At 39.4% G+C, this 22,439-nt stretch overlaps 1 protein-coding gene across 1 annotated transcript; it reads right to left on the bottom strand.

Moving 5' to 3' along the window:
* Positions 1 to 3,913: 3,913 nt before the first annotated feature.
* smap2 (small ArfGAP2) lies at positions 3,914 to 22,417 on the bottom strand. The gene is made up of 9 exons (XM_007562615.2): positions 22,018 to 22,417; positions 11,022 to 11,155; positions 9,743 to 9,907; positions 9,579 to 9,638; positions 9,292 to 9,349; positions 8,910 to 9,067; positions 8,162 to 8,342; positions 7,609 to 8,057; positions 3,914 to 7,505 (listed from the first exon to the last, which is right to left on the bottom strand). The coding sequence occupies exons 1-9, from the start codon at positions 22,118 to 22,120 to the stop codon at positions 7,380 to 7,382; spliced, it is 1,434 nt and encodes a 477-aa protein (XP_007562677.1). The 5' UTR covers positions 22,121 to 22,417; the 3' UTR covers positions 3,914 to 7,379.
* Positions 22,418 to 22,439: the final 22 nt, after the last annotated feature.

Here is a 22,439-nt window from a genome sequence, read left to right as displayed (position 1 = left end):
ATATAGATGGATTTTCCCTGAGCGTTAACACTGTTGACCTCTAAGGCTTGCATGTTGATAAATTTCATTTTGGTTTCGTTGTTGTCAAAGAGCTTCTTCTTCTTCTTTTTCTCGTCGTCTTTCATCTTAAAAGGGGAAAATCTGATGAGCTGAGTCTCCTCAGTACCTATTTTAGCCTCTTTTGAACTTCAGATACATTTATCTCTGATATTTTCAGATCATATGGATGTTTAAACCCTGCTAGTAATGTACTTACACCCCTATTTTAGAAGTAGCTTCAAATCAGGGCTCTATTTTTAAGCTATTTCTTGCAACTGGTTATGGTACCGTTTCTAAGGTAATCTTCTGGATCTTATGTTCTTTGTATGATTTTCCTGGATAGCTGCCATGATGTATGAAAAATATATGAGTACTTTCCATCTCCACACCTGCTTTGAGTGTGAAAAAGAAAACCATACCTAAAATTTATCTCTCTCTCTCTTATTTATACTTACGAAGGTCACATTTTTTCAGTAACTCCGTGATCTCAGTGTCGAATTATGCTACTTTTGCTCTGCCATGCTAACTAAGTGAAAGTAACTATGGGTTTTGCAAATGTCTGTCAAAACAGAAAACAATGGATTTCTGCGGCCAAAAGAAATGGTTAGAATGTGTCCTTTCTTTAAAGTGCAGCATCTTTGTGTAAGCTTTATTGAACAAGTGCTTTCGATGTACTGCGGGTTGCATCATGTGTGGCAGGCCAGTGAGTGATGTTATTTAGATGATGACCGTTGAATTGTTAGAAATCTGAGGAGGAAGGTTCTCCAAACTTTTCACAGCTTTCATGATCCATTTACAAAGGATTTAAAACTGATTTCTAATTTAAATGAGAAAAGATGACGTGAGTAAATATAAAATGCAGGTTCCAAGCGTTGAATTCATTGGAAAAAAGCTATTCAAAGTAATTTGACCCTTTTGTGCACAGAAGTGAGTCTAAATCTACTGGAAAAAACACATTTTTATTTCATTTTTTCTTTATGTGACAAAAAAAGCTAAATTGGGGGCAATTACTTTTTTTTACAGCACTGTGCTGTCTTTAAAAAGTGTCAGAAAGCCGAAGCCTGGAGGAGTTTTGTGGAGCTAAAATCTAGAAGGACTTTCTGTTTGTTGTCAAGGTAGAGTCATAGATCAGGACTGAGTGGGAAACGTGTCGCTCTTGGTCCGTCTTGGTCCTCTAGCTTGAATCTCACATTGATTGTAAATCCGTGGATGTTCAGGATGTCAAATCCACTTGCTTCACGTGCATAATTGTGTTATGTTCATCTTCGCCCGTGTTGAGTACTGCGTTTAAAACGTATTTTATTTTTGTAAGGACAGAGATTTTATTGAGAGCAGGAGTCGGAAAGGCGAGGTTGGGCAAAACCTGCCTTTAGGTTTTTGCAAAAAAGAAAAAAAAAACAGCAAAACGAGGGCTTGATCAGTTTACAATGGCCTTATTTTGTGTGGGAGACGTTGCTTTGCTATTGTAGCACACACAACTGAAAGATTTTTGTAAAAAAAATAAAAAAAATTAAAAAATGTATTTTGCTTGAAATAATGTACCGAAGTTCTATATGTGTATAGTTTTATGAATGTATTTCTAATTTGTGCACTTTTTTTGTCATCCTGTTTGCTATACTGTCTATCTGAAGAACTTTACAGCCCCCTCTCTTCTACTGTACTGTATTATCTACGTCTTATTATTTGTATCACGAGAAAGGAGCATGAATTCTGTCTGGCAAAAGGCATTCTGATTCATATGTCGCCACGATGACTGTTGAGCTGAAATGATTGCTTCCCTCTGCATCCTGTCTCTGCAATCTCCCCACTTTATCAAACTCATACTTTTGAATAAGGTAATGTTTGCTGCACGGTGTTTATGACAGTTTTTTTTTTTTGTCTAATTCTGCAAGGCACAGTGAAGGGGTTTCCATTAGACAACTCACACATATGCAAGAGAGTTCTCTAGATGCTGTACCTTTACGTAGCATGGCCTCGGCCTTATGTTTTCCTCGATACGTCTTCAGGCAATAACCATTCAGCTGTAGCCCGTTTCTCAGTTATCAGAGCTGGGCCTGTGGTTACTGTGCCACGACAAATAAAATACATTTCGAGCACTAAAAGTAAGTATACTCAACCTAGCATGCTCTGCATTGTGAATACACGTTAGGATGGTTTTCATGAAAAACGAGGTTCGTTTTGTCTTTGAGCAAGTACGCATTCCGTATGCCGCTGCTGACACCTAATGGCACCACTGGTGAAGATGTGGAAAAAATATTTAAATTAATTAATTGAAATCCTGTTTTATTGCAGACCCAAAATGTCACAATAGACCTTGTTAAGCTGGTCAGAGCCTCTAGGAACCTTCAGTTAATAGTCTCTGTTGTCATGGGGTACAAATATCCCAGGACACAGGCCATTTCGTAGCCATTGGCCAATAGGTTTGATAAGGACGGCTGGAGGACTGTAATGAAGGTAAAACTATTGCACTTTGGGGCCATAAAGCCTCCATATTAGCTACAATGTCTTGTCTTTCCATCACAATCATAAACTTATGTAGTTTGTGTGTTCACGCTCGTGTTTTTTTCACAGCAACTCAAATACTAATGAATAACTCAATTGCTGTGAGCAAGGACAAGTGTTTTTAAAAGTACGATATTTTCTAAAATACAATTTTGAGTTTGTAATTATTTCATTTTGAGACGGAGCTCTGCCAACTGAAGATGACTTTAACGTATTTCACACATCTGCAGCAGGAGTGCCATTATGTGTGGAAGGTGCCTGAGTAGCAACTATCAACATGAACAGGACAGGCATCATCACTGAGCTTTACTTTTTTTTTTTTTTTCCTTTTCTTTTCTTTTCTTTTCTTTTGGCAAGTTTAAGAGTTTGTGCTGCTGGATCCTTTTCATCTGTTGTCTAAAACCATCAGCTACCACAGCACAAGCTTTACTATCCACATTTTCTTTTTCTTTTTTTTCTTCTTTTTTGTCTGTCAGGGTATTACAAGGCCCAGGTGTCTCTCAACCCTTCATCTCGCCAAGGCCCTAAAAGCACAGAACACAACCCGAACTTACAGCTCCAAGAGTCAAAATTACATCAGTATTCAGATTTATTTTTGTTGGAATCTATAATATTCCTGGCAGATCTAGATGTAAAACATATAAAGATTGAACAACTCTTTCGTGGTTGTCTTCAGCGTTCCCATCCGAGGAGTGTTGGCAGCGCAACAGGGTCGGAGAAAAAAAACGTACCGGGCCGTGATGACGTGTATGAGAGTTTGCGGTTGAGAGGAACAAAAAGGGAGCTGTAATTTTATACCTGTGCTTTGTAAATGTTTTCTATGTGCAGTATTTGATAATGTAAAACTGGTATTTTTGTGGTTTGTACGCTGCAAAATTGATTACTTAAGGTGCACGTAGTTTTGTAATAAAAAAAGAAAAAAACAATAGAGCCAAACCGGGAGTGGGGGGTTAAATGGAAAACAATTTGGAATTCTGAAGCCTGTATTTGCATGCCCTTTGACATTTGGACGCTGAAATAAATAAAGTTCATTTGAATCACTATTTCTGTATAAATGTTTTTTTTTTTTTTTTTTGAGGCCTCAATGCTGCGAAGATTTTTGTCGGTGTTTCTGGTCACTAGAGGGCAGCAAAAACAAGGTTCACATAAATTGTTTATAGTCATGTTTCTTTTACAATAAAACAGTTTTAATTTTATGTATGTTTTCTTTATGCAAAAGGCTAAGAAACTTTTTTAAAAAGAGAATTTATTTAGGCAATATTTTTCTCATATAACAGGGACAATATATTTTTAATCAAACTTTTATTTATTGATTTCATGAAGACGTAAAACTAAAAGAGGCAAAGCATGTGAAAAAAATGCAGAGCTAATATACAGAACGTATCCATCAATCTCGTTAATGAATGTAATGTACAGGTATCCTGTTAAAGAATAAAACCTCACTACATATTGACATGACAAAAAGGTACATTCCTTCATTTTCTTTCATTTCCCAGGAAATGTAACAGAGACAAAAAAAAAAAAGGACTGGACGCAAGGGAACTTTTTCCATGAAGTCCTCAGTGTTCTCCAACAAAATCTCCTATTACAGTGTACGATCTTAGCAGATCAATATTGGTTTCTGCTGAGCCAGTGATTTTAGTCACGTGGCCCCCCAAATTTAGCCCAACTGGAAAAAAAAAAGAATATAGCTTTAAAGAACAGAGCTGTGAAAGTTGCAGTGTGTGCAGATATTAATGTGAGTCTCTCACTTTAAGCATAAAAAACAGTGTCAAAGAACCAAAACCGATTAAAACAGAAGATAACCAAGTGTGGAAAAACTAAGAGTTTTCAGCAACGGTTTCATGCATTTCAAAGGAAGAGCAACTGTAAACGGCGAAGATAAAGACGAGGTTCTCTGAAGGTTTGCGAGGTGGTAGATTTGTGTATGCACATTCTCATTTCCACTTCATATTGTACGTTGGCCAGACTGTAAGTGTTCCTGAATCACCTGAAAAAAATTTACCAAATCAGTCTGATCACAGTTTGCTCCCAACACAGCGGCGAAATGACGATGGAACAGAACCTGACGAAAAAGGCATTCCACCACAGGACATCCGACAGACAAGTCCACACTATTGGACGCATTCAAATAATATTAAAATAAAAAAACAACAACAACAATGGCAGCAATAGTCAAGTCTGTGTACCCATTACAATCAGGAGAACATTCATGACACACATTCATTGATAGTTTTGTTAGTCTTGGTCACAGACTGATTAGAATATACAGTAGATAGAAACATCTGGTAATCTGAAAACGTACAGTATGCACAGTTGACGGTGGATAGACATTCTTTTCATGCAGTTCTGTGGAAGTATCTGAAACATGACTGAGATAATCACCCTCCTTGGTTTCACTCTCGATTCGGGACATTCAACGTTGTTTGAGGCCACAATTGTACAAGGTGGATAGTCGGCTTAAGGTGTTTGAGCAGTTACAGGACGACAAAAGCATGCGATCTTTCGAGTGTCTTACCCTTTCTGAGGCAATAGCACAGTGAAGTGTAACAGCAGGGATTCCCAAAGACACAGCTCAAATGCCGTGGTCATTTTTATACTAGTCTACTAGTCGCTAGCTAGGTGGCAATTTGAGAAAAGAAAAAAAATAAAAAATACTGTACAGTCTTAATAAAGCTAGTGCTAATCTTTGGTGTGCAAAAATCCGGTTTAGGACTTTTTCTTTTGACACTTTATTAATAATTTAAATGAAGCCCTCAGTATTTTCAAAAGCAGAGATCATATAGAAATGCTGTTTAGGTAGGCTTTGTTGCTGTTCTAGGTTTCAAAACAATGTTGCTCTAGGAACTCAAACACTTAAAGGGATTTTTAAAAAATATATATAGATTCACTTGGGACGCATTTTCTTTTATTCCTTTTACAGAAACAAAAGAAATAAAGAACATTCAAGCCATTCAAGTGATTTTAAACTTTTGGGAAATCGTGTAATTGCTAGTATATATAGCTCATTTTAGTACACTACTGGAAAAGGAAAAATTAGCCTAGCTTGCTTTAATTTAAGTCATGGCTGCTCATTGGAAATGAGATTAGAAAATACACTTTAAATAGGACTCTCTCCTCAAAATGAGCAGCCATAAGTCACCACATTCTAGTTGTTTATTTCACTACATTGTACATTTCAACAGATATATTGAGCTAATTTTAGCATCCCTCTGGAACAAAGTGTGTTTCAGCTCAGTTTTAGGAAAGTGCTTCATATGCGACTCTTTGCTCAAAATATTTGGCAATTTGTGGTAAATTGGACATCATTATATTCTTTATTTGCTATTTTTTTAAAGAGGACATTTGTCAAACATTTGGAAAATCTGTTTCTTTTGTTTTTTTTCCTCGATCCTATGCCCATAAAAAGAGAAATTCTAAGCAAATTTTAGTACCCTAATCCTAAAAAAAGATTAGGATAGTTTGTTTTAATGTTACTTTTAGTTGATCATATCAAACAGTCAGCAGCAGTTTCTTTCACTATTGAGAAAAAAGTAATTTGTGACCATTTGGAAATGTTATTCTTATTTATTTGCTACCCTGCAGACTAAAAAAGAAATAATGAGCAAATTTTAGCATCCTAATGGAAAGGGAAGATTAGCCTAGCTTATTTTAGCTTGATTTCTGTCTGTTCTTATAAAATATATTTCATTTCTCTTGTAAGGTAATATCCTATAAGTAGGAAATTAACTTTTCAATTATCTGTGTTATTCTGGAAGTTATGTGAATATATTGTGTGGCCTTATGCACCTAAAAACACATTTTGAGCAAACCTTAGCGTACCACTAAAAATGGGCAATCAGCCTCATTATTTTATATTGATTCTCAGGTGGAGTAATTAGCAGCAGTTTCTTCTACTTGCAAGAAAGTATATATACTAAATGGAAATGGATTTCCATCAGAGTAATTTGTGATAGTTTAAAAATCCTGACTAAGAATATTTTTGCTAGCTACAAGAATAGGGAAAATTAGCATAGCTTGTATTAGCCTGTTTAACCATTCACAATACGGTGGATGTTACATCGCTGTTTATTTGTTTCCTTAAATGCCACTGGAAAAGGGAAATTAGGCTAGTCAATTTTTGTTATTTTATGCGTTTATAATTAACTGTTTACTAACATCTGTAAAAAAAAAAAAAAAAGTACTTTAAGCTGGATTCTGCACTCAGTTTTTGTGTTGATAACAAACCATTTGTTATTGCAGCCGCTGCTTTACACATGGTTCAATTGTCCTTTTGAATGAGCTTGGATCAGGAAACCCTGATGGTGCATAGATTACAAACAAATCCCACAAGGTGCCTAATATTTTCTTTGTCTTGTCTCAATAAATTCGACTTTCAGGATAGGCAAATTTCTGTGCTCAACCTCAGGGTAAAAAAAATAAAATAAAATCAAATAAATAAAAAGATATTTTCCAAAAGCAAAAGCAACTTCTTCACACCTACTGAATACACATGTGGGGGATATGGAGATACTCTCATTTAACGGTTAGATACAAATAAAGGTGTGAACGCCGAAGCAAATGGTCTCTGAACCCTGTTGTCTTGGTACCAAAATGTCCTGAAGGCAAACATGGAAAATTGCAGAACATGGCTATGAATGGGACAGCGAGAGGAGGCTTAGGTAGAGAGGAGAGAGAGGAGAGAGAGAGACAGAGGTAGTAATCATTTCCCAAATCTTCTTCACGCCCGTCTTCTCCTCCTCCTGTTGCCTTACGTTTCAAAAATGTTTCACGTTGTTCCCAATCCGTCCGTTGCCTCCCATCTTGAAGATGTTCCTGCAGCTTTCAGGTGTATAAAATCACTTCCAGACGTGTGCCGCCATGTGCGTCGAACTCGGAGCTGTTGAGCTTCCTGTGTGCTGGCTCCCGTTTCCTGCCATGCCATTGGTGCTGTACAGATTCATGCCAGCTACTTGCTGAGTCATCTAAAAGAAAGCAAAGCACTCTTTAGAATCAACGAGGATTGCATTTTTTTTTTCTTTTCTTTTGTTTTTTCTACTGAAAATGCTCCAAAACAATTACACACACCTGAGCCATGTTCCACTGAAGCTGCTGGCCTTGTTGCACTCCGTACATTTGCTGGTGAGGTAGTGGGGCCATGCCTCCGACTTGCTGTTGTCCCATCATCCCACTCTGCTGTGCAGCCAACGCTCCATTCTGCTGCTGCAAGACCATCCCACTTTGCTGCTGTCCCATCATTCCCTGGCCCATCCCTGTCATGTAAGGTGTTGCCACAACCCCACTTGGCTGAGCCATGACACCCTGAGCGCCCATTAATCCGTTCTGCTGTCCCATCATGCAGTTCTGCTGGGCTCCGATCATGCTGTTCTGGTGAATCCCCATTAAGCCGCTCTGCTGCTGACCCATCATGGCCATTTGTGACGTCATCATGGCGCCTCCCATCCCCCCAACCTGGGCTAACGAATGGTATGGGCCGTAAGGATGTGTCGGGAATCCCATCCTGTTCATATATAAGCCTGGTGAAAACAAACAGAAACGCCGTAAGGACAAACAATACTCAGTAAAATAAGCTAACCATGAAGGTATCATAAGACCTGAGGGAAATCTGTGCAGAGCTCACCGTGTGTGGCCATACCGCTGGCGTGCAGCGAGGGCGTGGAGGCGTACAGCGACAGGATGGAATCCTTGGACAGCTTCTTGACGGCGCCTTCCTCGGCTTTGGGTTTTGGATCCATGAACAAGCTGAGGTTTTCAGGCACTGAGGCGGTCACTCTGCTTTGAGGCAAGGAGCCGGATGCAGGCTGGACAGAGAGAAAAACGCCAAGGTTGATAAAAAAAAAAAGGAAAAAAGCCATCAGAATACACAAGTACAAAATAGAAGAATTGGGAACTCTGCAATACAGAAATGTTAATGTATTGTGTTTGCATTTAAAAGGGAAAATAATGGTCAAGTTAGTGGGATGGTTGTCAAATTGCAGTGGAAGTTTCTGAGAACTGATTATGCATATCATGGAAGCATAAAAAAATAATAATAATCAAAACTTTTGACATAATCTGAACTGCTCTGCCAGGTAAAAGTCAAATAAGAAATGAGAATACAAATCTAGACATTTACTTCTTCAAAATTAAATGTCTATTTCATATTGGACAAAGATAATATTCACAAATCCCCCAAGAATCAAACTGAGGAACTTTTCACTTTGATTGCATAATAATTACAGAATTTCATTATAACGTGTAATTACAATGAAAAAGTTATTTTCAGTTTAATTATAGATGTGGTAAACAATACATATTTTTTAAAAAAAGAACAAAAACTTCACATTTGTGTTGAGTTAATAAATAATCTGCATGCCGTTATAAACTACCATAGTTTTCGTAGAGGACACTGAGGTTGGGGCTGGAAGAGAACCAAAGAGATCCAGAGCAGATTGTGCCTGAGCTGGATTCGACGCTGCCGGGCTCTCGTTACTGTCTGGAACACATCCTCCACCATTAGACACCGCAGGACTGGGAGTAGGTGCATCTAATGGAGGGTAGATGGAAAAAAGGGAGGCCGTTATAGCTCTTCAAGATATGAGTCAGCCATTTTTAAAATCCATTTATCAAATAAATTGTTCATTTTAAACCTCAAAGTGGTGATAATTTGTGCCCCCCATTGAAAGATAAGCATATATAGAGCGGCGTGGAAAGTCCACTGTGTAGACGCAAAGTGTGAGTGCAGGTGAGGAAGTTCAAAAGATACAATACCGAGTCCAAGTAGATCTGTAACGGCCTGGGAATCTGTCTTCGGGCTCACGTCTTTTTTCTAAGAAAATCAATAGAATCAATGCAGCATTATTGCTAATTGAGAAATGGGCATGAATCCAATGGTCTTCTCAATCAATGACTTTCCCGCTCAATGCAGACTTAGGCCAGGCTGAAAACGTCGGCTCTAAAGAACTATATGCCCATTTTCCCTTTCATCTGACTGCACCAACTATACTGCACTTAAAATGTTCAAAATAATAATAAAAAAATAAAAAATAGAAACCTACCAGTTTCATTTTCTCAAACACAACAGGCTCCTTAGGGATGTTGTCACAACTTTTTTCTTTCTGTGAACAGAAAACAGATTTGGACTAGGCGTTAGCAGAATCTTCTTTATCTTGAAGATTCAGCCTGAGGCAAAAGCCCAATTTATTTTCCTTGTTTGACTCACCCTGAGCATCTGGATGTCAATAACCTTATCCATGTACTTCTTTTTCTCATACTTGTCCCTGATGAAGATCTCTGCAGCTTGGTCTGTCTCGGGCCTCTGGAAGCATTCAGGTAAAAAGGCCTCGTAGAGACGTTTGGCCTTGGCGTTTCCCATCTCTTGGACGCACTAGGGTCACCAGAGCGCAACAAATGCAATTACTGGATTGAATCAAATAGAACAGTAGAATTTTAAAGGTCTGACTCACTTATGTAGAAATGCTAATGGGGAGCGGACCAACAGAGTATTCAAGCTAGCTTAAGACCCTATTCTATTCAAGATATATTTTTGTCTGATTGAAAAAAAAATTCTATCTACATGGTTTTTGGCAATCCAATTCAAAAATGTTGTAAATACTTATGGTGCACCATTAGGTTACATTAAAAACCTCAAAATAAGAAGATGCTAACCATGGCTAAAGTTTGCTAGGCTAAAGATTATCTCCAAACACCATTGACTTCACTAGCTTACATCTGAAGTTTTACGGAAACAGAATAAACATAAAACAAAGATATATACAGGAAAACACACACGCACACACACGCACACACACACACACACACACACACACACAAACTGCTTTCTCATTGTTGTGTTTTCTTGTTTATCACTATAGATAAATGCAGCAAGCCTAAACAAGCTGACTAGCTTTTGTTGAAATGTACTTAACAGAAAATGTTCAGTTGTTGTTTTTTTGAATCAACGGTATCTTAATAAATAAGTGCATTTAGTATTTATCATTGAGAAAAAAAAAATTATATAAAAAAAAATGTTACTTAAAATAAATACTGTTAATTTGCCTACGCCTAACCATACATCATTTCTTGTCAGTTTTCCTGATGCTAATTAGCCATGACAAGCTATTAGCTGATTAAGTTGTTCAAAACACTAATGTGTAAGATTTGTGCTGGCAAAGAGCCCACTGATGATTTGGGCAAACTGTGTATTCCTTATTGAGCAAGAAATGCATACTCTTAGCTTAGAAAAAGAATAATTGCTAAATAATTTATGGTAAATAAACCATTTGTTTGGCATACTGACAAAAACCAAGGTTATTGTGATGCTAATAGCATCAATGATAGCTCATTAATTAACAATTAAGATGCATCCAGTATGTAACCAGGGAGTTAATTGAATCCCTCACAAGTCTTCTTCAAAGCAAGCTATGGCATGACTATGCTTGTGTATTTTGAAGCTTTTGCTAATCTATCGCTTTAGCGTACGGACAGTTCGGGCCTCTGACCTGGACCTGCTCCTGTGTCCACTGATCCAAATTGACAGACTTGACCTTTGAGATGTGGACCCCAAGATTTCGATGAATCCCAGCACAGCGGATGCAAACGAAGATCCCTAAATTCCAGGAAGCCCATCTCGGACCTGGGAGAGACGGAGGAAGAGGACGAGACATATTTGAACACAGAGCAGCGTCTCTACGAGAGAGGGTAATGAGTCTATCTAGTGGGATATCAGAGAGCCAGATTGTGTGGGAGCGAGTTCAATAATACATGCTGAGTCTGAAACCTCAATTATGAGTTTGAATTCAGCAGGGAACACAACAAGTAATCTTCTGCAAGTCATGTGGTTTTGCTAACACATAATAGCATTGAATAGATGTGCTTGTCTGCATGACTGAGAAGACAGGGAGAGCACAAAAAATAAATAATGAAAAACACACACACACACACTCACGCACACTCAGTCTGGATACCTGCAGGGATGATTACTCATTTGGTCATGAGCCTGCATGTGTGGGAGCAATGTTATCTGAACACGCTATTATGTTCACAACACTGCCATATGCATCTAAATGGATCCATCTGATGTTTAAATCACCCTCTTTGCGCAGCATACACATGTAGAAGATATAATTCCAGGTTTGCTGTCACTACTTACATTTCAGTAATTACATTGTATCTATACATATATTTTTCTCAAACTTTAAATTTTTCCATTTTGTTCTTTTTTTGTTTTGTTTTTTACATTTATTATACTCTTAATGCCATGATAGTAACACATTCTAACCGCATAAGGACACTTTGCAAACATTACACAAAATAAAAACCAGGAACATGTGATTATAGAGAGCATGCTATCTATAGCAGGGGGAGTTTTGAGTCTGGATCTGAACAGAGGGAGAGAATCAATATTTCGACTGTCTGGAGGGAGTTGAATGCCTGAGCCGGGGAGCATAGGAGCTGAAAGCTCTGCTCCACAGGGTGCTAAGGGGGGTGCAGGGCGTAGCGAGTCGGGAAGACTGTGCATGGCGTTGGATGTGCGCACAAGGAGTTTTACGTCTGTTGTGGATTTGATGTGAAGTGTAAAACTTTAATGATGTGTTGAAAGCCCACAGCATTCAGGTGATAAAATGAAGCTGCATTCTTGACCATTAGAAGAGATTTTGAGAGAGACCAAAGAGGAGAGAGTTACTATAGTCAATAGGTGAAGCAACTAACGATTATTTTACTAATCCAATTACTCTATCGATTATTCTGATGATTAATCGATTAATTGGATATATAAATGACACATTTTGCAGATGTTTTATTTAATCACTTGAGCCTTTTTTACACATAGAGCCTGCATACTCCAGTTAATGATTAAAAAAATCACTAAATTATTTGACGATTATTTCAATAATCGATTAATTGCACAAAAAAAAAAAAGATTAATCATTTCAGCCCTAGTGTATTTTTGTTCATTCTCTATTTATTTCTTATCTTGTGGTTAAGGTTGACAAGCTTTTTTTGTTCTCTTCTTAAAAAAAGAGAAAAAATTACATAATTTACATTATTTTACATAGTTTATATCTGTCTCTGATCTTTTCTCAGTTCACCTTGAATGACATTTTCTTCCAGTTCTCCAGTATTTATCATCGTTCCTAAGCATTTTTAATGTTCTTTGTTTCCTGTGCTCAATAAATAAAGCGTGATGGGTTGAATTTTGACTTTGACCCTTGCTACAACTTGATGCACTGTGGCCCCTTCCCCACTAGGTGGAGGAACAGCTTTGGGTTTGGGTCCTTATCGCCTGTCAAATGCTGAGGAAAGGGCCATTCTATGCAAATGAATGTAGAAGCTGATTTTCGGGGAGGAAAATCCTGCAAACCTTCCTCTTTGTGGCAGCCGTGGAAACCAAGTGTCAGGGTCAGAGAATAACCTTTTGTCTCGGTTGCAAAAAGGGCTACTGTATTCTCTTACTGAGACAGGAGAATCATTTTTAAAAACAAAAAAACAACAACAACGAATGTTAAGACCAGCACTAAGAGGAAACCAGAAAATGTAAACCACAGGATCATCAGCTGGACTGTCTGTCTATCAGCCTGACAGTGAAGCTGCAGCATTAGCTCTCATGCCGGCTAATAATAGTAGAATTACTCTGCAAAGCCTGCTTAACCGCTGTAAACACTGGCACTGACACAGAGGGACTGTCGATTGTATTGAACTTCCTTTAAAACAGGAATTTGGTAATCCTTCATTCTTTTTCACAACCCCCTCAGTTTCTGGCCACGACTTGGTCCTCTTTTTATCACATTTATTCACCGCTGCCTCTTTGTGCATCCACATCTCTCTCACACAATCAAATTGATCATTTTCTATAAATATCTGCACCCTTTTTTCCCCCCCAGAATTGTACTCGTTTTCTATGTTCTTTTGCAAATTACAACATTTCCAATATTGTTGTAGCCATTGTGTCAACAGCAGCAACAGTGATGTCATACTGGACTATCTTAAAAAGTGGTGATGATTATGTGTTTGCACTTATGCAATAAGCTGGAGAGTGTTAAATTAAGAAGTATTCTCCAGGAGAGATTTAGCTAGAAGGCAAATGTGATAAGATCAGAGAAAACTTTGAAGCAAACTGACGATGGCACACAACACGACTATTGAACTCTGGGTAATGGTATCGACATCTTGTGGCATTTTATCTTGGAATGCTAAAGCATCTTGATATTTTGGGTCTAACAGAAGTGTGTGTGTATGCTACAGTGCATAACAGGGAGTAGTTCTTGAACTGTATTTTTACATAGAGAGAGAGAACTAATAAGTATCAGTTTGACCATTCGCCAGCTAGACTATCTCAAATTGCCACCTTTGATACAATGAAACTTTTCTATTTCCACCTAAGGCGATATGCAAATCAAATCAGTTTGTCATGTTTGTCAAATCTGTTTTTCAGCAGATGTTTCTCTATCTAGACTGACATTGGATAGGGAAGGCCCTACACAGTTATTCTGGATAAGAAAAAATAAAATAAAATAGATTAGAAGCTAACAGTTTTATCACTAAGCTGGCAAACTGCCTTTGTGTCAGTGTGCTACAGTGAAAACTGTTTTCATTTTTGGCTGTTGTCTCTTTAATACAATAATACCATGTTGTTTTCACTCAGTGTTAGGGTATGCTAGCATGTTAATGAATGCTTTTAGGTCAGAGTATGGACTTGCTAACAGCTAGCATAGCTACCACCTTTTGTTTTTGAAACTGTAGCCTGAGGGGTGTTATGATTTGTACTTCAGGTATTTGCAAGAATCAATTGAGCCCAGGAGGATTTAAAGAAAAAAAAAACATTTTAAAGTGAATCATAGCGACACACAGGGTTGCAGCACCTGTTTTAGCTCAAATCCATCCGTGCAGTGGTTGAGTAAGAACTCATGATAAAGTATGTTCAGCAAACACACACCTCCTGGTACTTCTCACTGCTATAGTTGAAAGAGTGTAGGAGGAACAGATATCTAAAAAAGGAAGGAGAGACTGAGCAAACACTTCAAAAGAAGCAAAGTGGCTGTGCTGAGTGCGTGGCAGTTTTCTTTATAAGCATAGGTCACGAATATCGAAACGGCGAGGGAGTGACAAATAAATGCGACTAAAGTTTTTAAAAGGTGAGGTGCCCGAAAGCAGAGAGGGTTTGAAGTTGTTGGTGGATGAATCATCCTGGCAAAAAAAAAAAAAAAAGTGAACACGGTTGTGTGTGTCAAACATCTAAGCTGGAGCACAAGAGTGGCGGAGACGGCAAAGGCAAACAGGACAAGATTATCTTAGTCATCAAACGGTGGACTTTGGTTGTTTGATGATATGCCTGAATGTGTGCAGGGAGTTTGGACCAAAGCAAACACAAACCGAGATTTAAAATCAAAGCCACTTCACAACAACTTCTAAATAATTCAATTTTGTGAGCAGCCATGTTAGGAATGCGCTTCCCCCTCCACCCCTATCTTGATCCTTCGGCTTGTTTCTATTTAAAAAACAGAATAGGTAACGAGATGTTTAAATGTTTTACACTGTTCTGAGTGTGCTTTAGAAAATACCTTTGGACACACATCATTTAGCTTGCAGGTAAACTTGCTTGAGCAGCTGCACATGCCTCATTAGCCTACATCCCACAAGGATAAGTGGTGCTCTCTGCAAGCACCAAGTTAATCCTGCAGAGCCTCGGTTATCAGGGGATAGTGCACCCTCCTCCTCCAGCTCCTCCTCCTTCTCCATGCAAACATAGACGCACTTGTTTCATCCTCCTGTCCTCTAGCGTAAAACCCCAACCGGAAACCCTTAAGCCATCCTTCAACCCGATCTCAATCTGAGCAAGGCAGATGGGCTCACATTTAAAATTTACCAACACACACTCACCATCTGTGTTAAGTTTTGTTACTGTGTCTGAACAGGGTTTACACTCGACGACGCAAGGAAAAACGTGGATCCTTCTAGTTTGTCTCATTTCAAAATCTCTTCTGGTTTTTAAACAGCACACGAGAACCGATTTAAGTGCAATAAAGTCGATTAGAGATGTCCCCGGAAACGGGTTGTTTGGCTGGAATCGTTTGATATTTTTGCCTTTCAGCAAACGCCACACATGGAGTGCTACCAGTCTGTGCTGACAAAAATTAATAAAAAAAAAAAAAAAAAAATTAAAACAATCTCTTTGGTGTGGGTATTGTGACTGAGCGAGGAAGACTTGAAACTTTTCATTTCTGGGAAGGAGTTCAAAGGAAGACAGAGGAGGCAGATGTAAGAAACCATCTGTTTTCTATAAAACGTTGAGACACGTTCGTCGTTCTCTCAGAGAGCAAGAGAGGACACGATTTTCACAGATAACACAAAGTACAAGTTGAGGAAAGGTTGATTGCTCGAACAGTTTTGAACTCTAAAATATGGATAAAAAACAGGTGACTATTGCCTCCATGGTGACATATGGCGTCCTAAAACGTGTTTAATTATTTAGTGTTTTACCCGTAATGAAAACAGCAAACTGAAAGCCTGGGGCGGAACATGAAAGGCAGGAATATTAATTAACAAACTTCAAACTGAATACTTATGGCTGTTTGGGAGTCTTTGCATACACATTTGTATACACTGTTCTTTACAACTGTGCCTACGTAGACTCTCCTTGGTACTAAACCTTGTGTCTTCCAGAGGGCACAGGTAACCAATCGCCTTCTTGTGTGACTGGAAATCTCTGCTGGCTTTTGATTGGATGAGATTAAAGGCTGCAAAGGATGGGGGTGAGGGGTGCTAAGAGCTTGTGGTGGAGGTGAGGGAGCATGGCATAGCCAGGTGACATCTCCACAGCAACCTGGGCCAAGCCTGTGCGTAAACACGAGCACGTTGAAGAGAGAGAGAGAGAAAAAACAACACTCTTGAGACTGGAGCCAGAAATATTGACTGCATTAAACACCTGCATCTTCCTTTGCCACTATTTCCTGACAGCGCTGAAGCTCCGTGTCACTTTGTGTGGAAGTGGTTTTGAAAAAAAAAAAAAAAAAAAGAAGAAAGAAATATGAATTTACATAATGTCATGGAGAAGAGAGCATGGGACTGGCAGGAAGTTGGCTTGCACAGCTTTACAACTCAACAAACACAGGCGTTGTTTATATGGCTGCTGTGTTTGTATAGTAAGACTGCATGGGGGAGATGGCTGGGCAGGAGAGTCGTTTTGCTTTTTCACACCACTTCCTGTACAATCACCCACGAGGGTGGGAGGTAAATCTGTCAATGTGAAGGCAAACGAGATTACACCAAACGTCATCGCGAGCCATATGGCTAAAACCACGACTTTACAGCTCACGCTTGAGGAGTCGCGGGGGGTCGAAGGCAAGAGTGTGGATGGGCAGACAGAGGATAAACTGCAACCAGGATTATATTATCAGCACACTCATTAGGAGCTTCATCCAACAAAGTGGGGAATTAGCCTAATGTGTGACCTTTTAAATCAGTGTGCGGCCATAGATGCATGCAAGACTAAAATAATGAGTGCAAAGGAGAAAATCTGCTTTAAGTTGTTGCTGCATTTTCACATTTTGTCCCGCATACTCAAGTGTGTTTTATTTGGACTTGATTTCAAAATCCAAAGTAGGGCATCATCCTGAAGAGGAAAGAACACCAAATGCGGTTTTCAAATAAAAACCCCGAAAGGCAGATGAATCTCCAGAGACCTACATCTTTGCCCATTCTCCTTCACAAAGCAGCTCTAGCTCAGTCCGACTGAATAAAGAGCGACTGTGAGCACTTGTTTTGAATTCTTTCCACAAATTCTCATTTTCAGATTTATGTCTGGACTTTGACTGGACTGTTCTGACACATGTGATTTATATTAGGGACGAACCAATAAATCAGCCGTGATTTCCTTAATTTGGGAAATCGGTCGGTACTTGCGTGAGAAACCGACCTTATCCACCGATCTTATCTACCTCCGCAGAGGACTGAACATCAGTCACTGCTCGCTTTTGCTCTGCTGTGAGAGAGCGGGCTGACTGACAGAGCCACTACCAGGTCACATGCGCGGTTAACAATAGTTGCCAACTCAGCGACTTTGTTGCTATAATTAGTAACTTGTCAGACAAAAATAAAATATATATTAATATCGCCAAATCGTTTTCTTTTTTTTTAAAAGATCGATGATCAGCCAGAAAACTGCAATTGGTACACCCCGAATTCATATCGTTTAATTTCAGCTCTATTTGTATGTTTAGCGATATTAGGTGGAGGGTGAACCTCTGCCTCAGTCTCAAGCCTTTTATAGACTCTAACGTCTCATTTTCACTGAGCGCTACAGTACAGGTCAGTGAGGTCTGGTATGTTACAACACAATCAAGTACCAACTTATCTGACAAGGAAATCTTTATTTACAAAATTGCTTAATGTCCCCTTAATGTCTTGTGACAAAAAACAAACAGAGCTTTTCATAAGCTTCTTCTCATGAGAAATATATTTATCATAGGCAGGCAAAGCTGTGGTTATGACAGGCAAAAAAAGTTCAAGTGGCACGAATACTTTTTCAAGCCCTTCCTCTATACACTAGAGAAAAACGACTTATATTTAAGTTTTAAATCGGAGCCTAATGATCCTCTCTCTGTCCATGTATGTGTTCCTGCTGCTGTTCTTCCCCTAACAGCCTAATCTCATCCACAGTCTAATTATACCAGTCTGCTGCAAATTGTGACCAGTCACGCCAATCAAAAGGGCAAGAGCACAAGCACGCTTAATGAACATGAAATCAGGCGTGCAAAAAAAGAAAAAAATAAATAATAATAATAATAATAAGAGCAAGAGATGGCCTTAAAAGGCCTTTCTCTTTCAGGAAAGCCTGACTGCAAGCCTCATTATTATTTTAAAATATGCACCTTCTTGTTTGTCTTTAATCAAGTCTTGGAGGAGCCAACTCTTCAGATGAGCCAGAAGAGTCTGATCACAGCTTGGGTTACATAACCAACTTCGCCTGAAGTGTCTTGACATGTGCATCAGCTCTGATTACAGTGGGTTTTATTAAGAGACAGGGTCATCATTAGGCAAAATGACAAGAGACAAATTTTTATTTGAATCGGTCTGATGTAATATTCTAATCTTAAACAGTGTGTTTCGCAGCTGTAGGCATAATTAACAGAAGTAAAGACGTGAAAACATCAGTCTGAGTGTAATTGTTCTACATAATGTGTTTCACTTAGTGGACTGAGTTAATGGAATAAACAAACTTTTCAATAATATTCTAATCTACTGAATATGTCTGTTGTCCCTGCAATGAGTTCTAGGTCTGCAATTTGTTTCTTTTTTTTAAGCAACATTTTAAAATATAATGAATCTTATAGTAAAATTAAGTCAAAAAGGTAATGTAATATAAAGCTGGACAAAAATTCTTAGATGTTTAATGTTATTTCTGCTGAACAGACTAACGTCAAAAAGTGCACTCCAAATGTTTGAAAGTTGTAACAGTGGACAAAAAAGTGCAGTTCGGTAAGTACTTCAGCTTTAAAGTCAACGTTACAGTCACAAATAAAACAATGGATGGATGGATGGATGGATGGATGGATGGATGGATGGATGGATGGATGGATGGATGGATGGATGGATGGATGGATGGCTTAAACAACAATCACACCACTCCGAATGGTCAGTTTTGTTGCTTAGGATTTTTTAAGTAAGACTGTGCAGACATCTTAGAATAAAAATGGTTAAAGTCATTTGGAGTTGTTTCGATATTTAGGCAACCCTGAGTAGGAGATGTACTTAAATGCACCATAAAAGTGTTTTCTAGCCGCATAAGTCGCATAAGCTGTGCAGCGTTTTGGATGGGTTGAGTGATACAGGTTGGATATGGACCTGGCACTGGGTGTGCATTTTGGGGGCACAGCTTTTTTACTGGGGCCAATTCCTGATTCATGAAGACCAGCGGGATAACTTAAAAAGCATGTACTCTTCTCCTTCCTATTTTTAAGAGTGGATAAGGGACTTGGATCTCTGTGTCACAGGAAGTCGCTGATTACAGGGTGAAGCTAAATGCACCTTCAGTGATTTTGATCATTTCTCCTCTGGGATTGTCACGAATAGATGTAACGAAATTACAAGGTTGCTCAAGTTTCAAATATCAGATAATTCTAAGTTTTTTCATGCTCTAGGCAGATTTTAATAGTGTAAATTTTACAGCTACAAACGATGAGATTTGTCCCACTGTGTCCCATTTGGCCCATATGTTCTGCAGCATACCAGTAACATAAGGTATCCCAGAATATTTCTCAAAAGAAAAACGGAGCAGTGATTGGAATCATTCAGAACGTTTTCCTGAACAATCACTCAGTGACTCTGTCTAAAAGCCTGCAGTAATTTACTGTGTTGTGGGTGCGCGGTGTAGGCGTCTCCATTAAATGACAAACCTCTGCGCCACTGAGGCATTTCTCTGACAAGGCACAGCCTCACGAGGCCGTCTCAGACAGCTCAACACCAAGACCGAGCTCTGATGACGCTCACAATGACGCCATGCTAGCAAAGTATACACCTTTTCTAATAACACCCAACTATCCTGCAGACTAAGTTTAATTACAGTCAGATGTTACAGCTTCTTCAAGCCATCAGCAAGTCTGACTTACATTGCTTTGCAGAAGTATTCACACCGTTTATATCTTTCCACATTTTGTAAGTGGCAAACACAGACTTTGATGGATTTCATAGGAATTTTTATAGGGACAAGCAATAAGTAGAGCACAATTGTGAAATGGAAGAAAAGTTGTTGTCTTTTATGTCTAATATAAAGTCTACTAAACTTAGTATCCATTGTGGTTGCTGTCCGGCTGGAAGCCAGCAACTGTGTAGCCTCAAACAGGTTTTCTTTGTTTAGCTTCATCCATCTTCTCATCAACATTTAACCAGCACCACATATTTCTTGGTAGCCTTCATTTCTTTTTACAAATAAAAACTGAAAAATGTGCTCTGCATTATTCAGGTCCATTAACTGGGATGATTTCTGTTGTTAAATCTAAAAATCTATCATCTATAGAGAGAGCCATTAAGGAAAGAACGTCATAAGCCATATAGGGTCACAGAGCAAACAAGTGGAAGAAAGTGCTTTAGTCAGAGGACACCAAATTTGGCCAAACGTTTTGGTAAGTTTGGTAACGTTTGGTATGCTCAGAGTGCTATCTGTGGCACATTACCACACCGTTCGTGCAATGAAGCATGGTGCGGGGGTCGTTTTCTTTAGCAGAGACATGGAAGATGGTCAGATTTCATGAGAAGATTGACTGAGTTAACCTGTTAGAGTAGTGGCTCCTGAACTTTTCTAGAAATGTAGAAAGTCCGTGACCCTGACTCTTGGTTGAGCATACAAGCGTTTGTACTTAGTCAGCTAAAGGGTGGTAAAATGTAAACATCATCAGCCAATATACTGACCAAAACATTGACATGTTCTTCTTATGGCCTTAAGACCACAAGCTTATTGGTGTGTTGTGATGGCGCAGGGGCAAAGCACAACCCATGTATTGAGGCCTTGGTCCTTGTGGCGATGGTTGCAGGTTCAATTCCCGGCCTGGTGACATTTGCTGCATGTCTTCCCCCTCTCTCATTACCCTATTTCCTTTCTAACTACTTTCAAATAAAGGCCACTAGAGCCAACAAAACCTTTAAAAAAAGACCACAGGCTTACATATTTAGGATATGAATACTCTGGCAAGACACTATAAGTTTTAGAGAATCCGATGATGATTTGGTGCTCAGCATTGCATATTTACAACCTAAGCATCCATGTTTACCCAACAGCGCGGCAAAACAGGTTCAGCAAACAGCTGATGACATGCGGTTCAAGGCCTCCTGGAGGACATATGCCTTGTAGGGTTAGGAGACACACATGACCGACCGCATGTCATGGGGTGTGTTTACAAAGTCATACACCAATTCGGTGGAAATTAGGTTCTGTGATCAGAAATCACACCAGGCAGTCAACATGAGAGGAATTGCAACCATTGCACAAGTAATCTGAGAGGAGCAGCTTCACTTGGTCAGGGCAGTAAAAAAAAAGTGCCATTTTAATGGCAGAAAGGGTTTCCTGTCTGCTCCCAGCCTACAGGAACAATCTGTTCAGGGTGATCCAAAGTCAGCACAGGTGTTTCCCAACAAGATCTCAATTTCTCCCAATGTTTCTCATTCTATTTGATGCTCTAGTTTTCACTATAACTCGCAGATAATTAGAGGTTTTGATGTGTATATGAAAACTCTAACCAAACTGTGAATGTCTTGAGGTATTCTGACATGATGTAACTGCATGCCGTTCGTCTGCCTTTTGGGAGGATGTGGCCCAATCTCTTGCACCACACCACAACATAATTGGCCGAAGGGGGCAGATACGTGCAATGCCGCATTTATTTCCCGGTGTAGTATAAATAGGATAAACTGGAAAGATTCGTGAGCAGGGCCATCTGCAGGCGTGATCAGGCACAGGACGAGGTAGAGGGAAATATGATCCAGGCGATGATGATGATGACCCACCTTTAGATTCGCAGTCGGCGCAGTATTTGTTCTCCTCCAGCGCCAGCAGAGAGTTGAGCACCGCCTGGTATCTGTCAACGTCTTTCACAGATTTGCCCGTCATCGCTGCGCTATGAGTCTGAGTCCACCCTCCGCCACACAAGACCCCCCGATGTTTCTCCCGTCCGCGCCGGCTCTTGTCAGGGGGAGCTCGAGAAAAACGAAAAGCGGTGCGGCGGTCAGAGACGGCGATGCGCTCAGTTCCTCCTCCTCCTCCACCACCTCCTCCTCGCCTTCCTCCTAAATGTGTGGAGCGCAGTGAGTTTGCTTCACCGCAATCATAGGATGAGAGAGAGCCTCTCCCCGGAGCCCAGTGCACAGGAAAACAGCCACGTGATTTCCAGGACTGAAAATGAGCAGCTCACTTTGAAGCACATCTGTAA

The sequence above is a fragment of the Poecilia formosa genome, unplaced genomic scaffold (assembly GCF_000485575.1).
Source record: "Poecilia formosa unplaced genomic scaffold, Poecilia_formosa-5.1.2 Scaffold139, whole genome shotgun sequence".
In the NCBI taxonomy this organism is placed as follows: Eukaryota; Metazoa; Chordata; class Actinopteri; order Cyprinodontiformes; family Poeciliidae; genus Poecilia; species Poecilia formosa.
The sequence above is the reverse complement of the archived record's forward strand: the minus strand, read 5'-3'. Positions and strand labels throughout refer to the sequence as shown.

What these genes read in the sequence shown, in the direction of transcription:
- smap2 (XM_007562615.2), bottom strand. Translation starts at nt 22,120, where the DNA reads ATGACGGGCAAATCTGTGAAAGACGTTGACAGATACCAGGCGGTGCTC. An exon ending in TTGACATCCAGATGCTCAGG is followed by an intron (nt 9,639 to 9,742) that starts GTGAGTCAAACA and finishes TTCTGTTCACAG; the next exon opens with AAAGAAAAAAGTTGTGACAA. An exon ending in TTCAGTGGAACATGGCTCAG is followed by an intron (nt 7,506 to 7,608) that starts GTGTGTGTAATT and finishes GCTTTCTTTTAG; the next exon opens with ATGACTCAGCAAGTAGCTGG.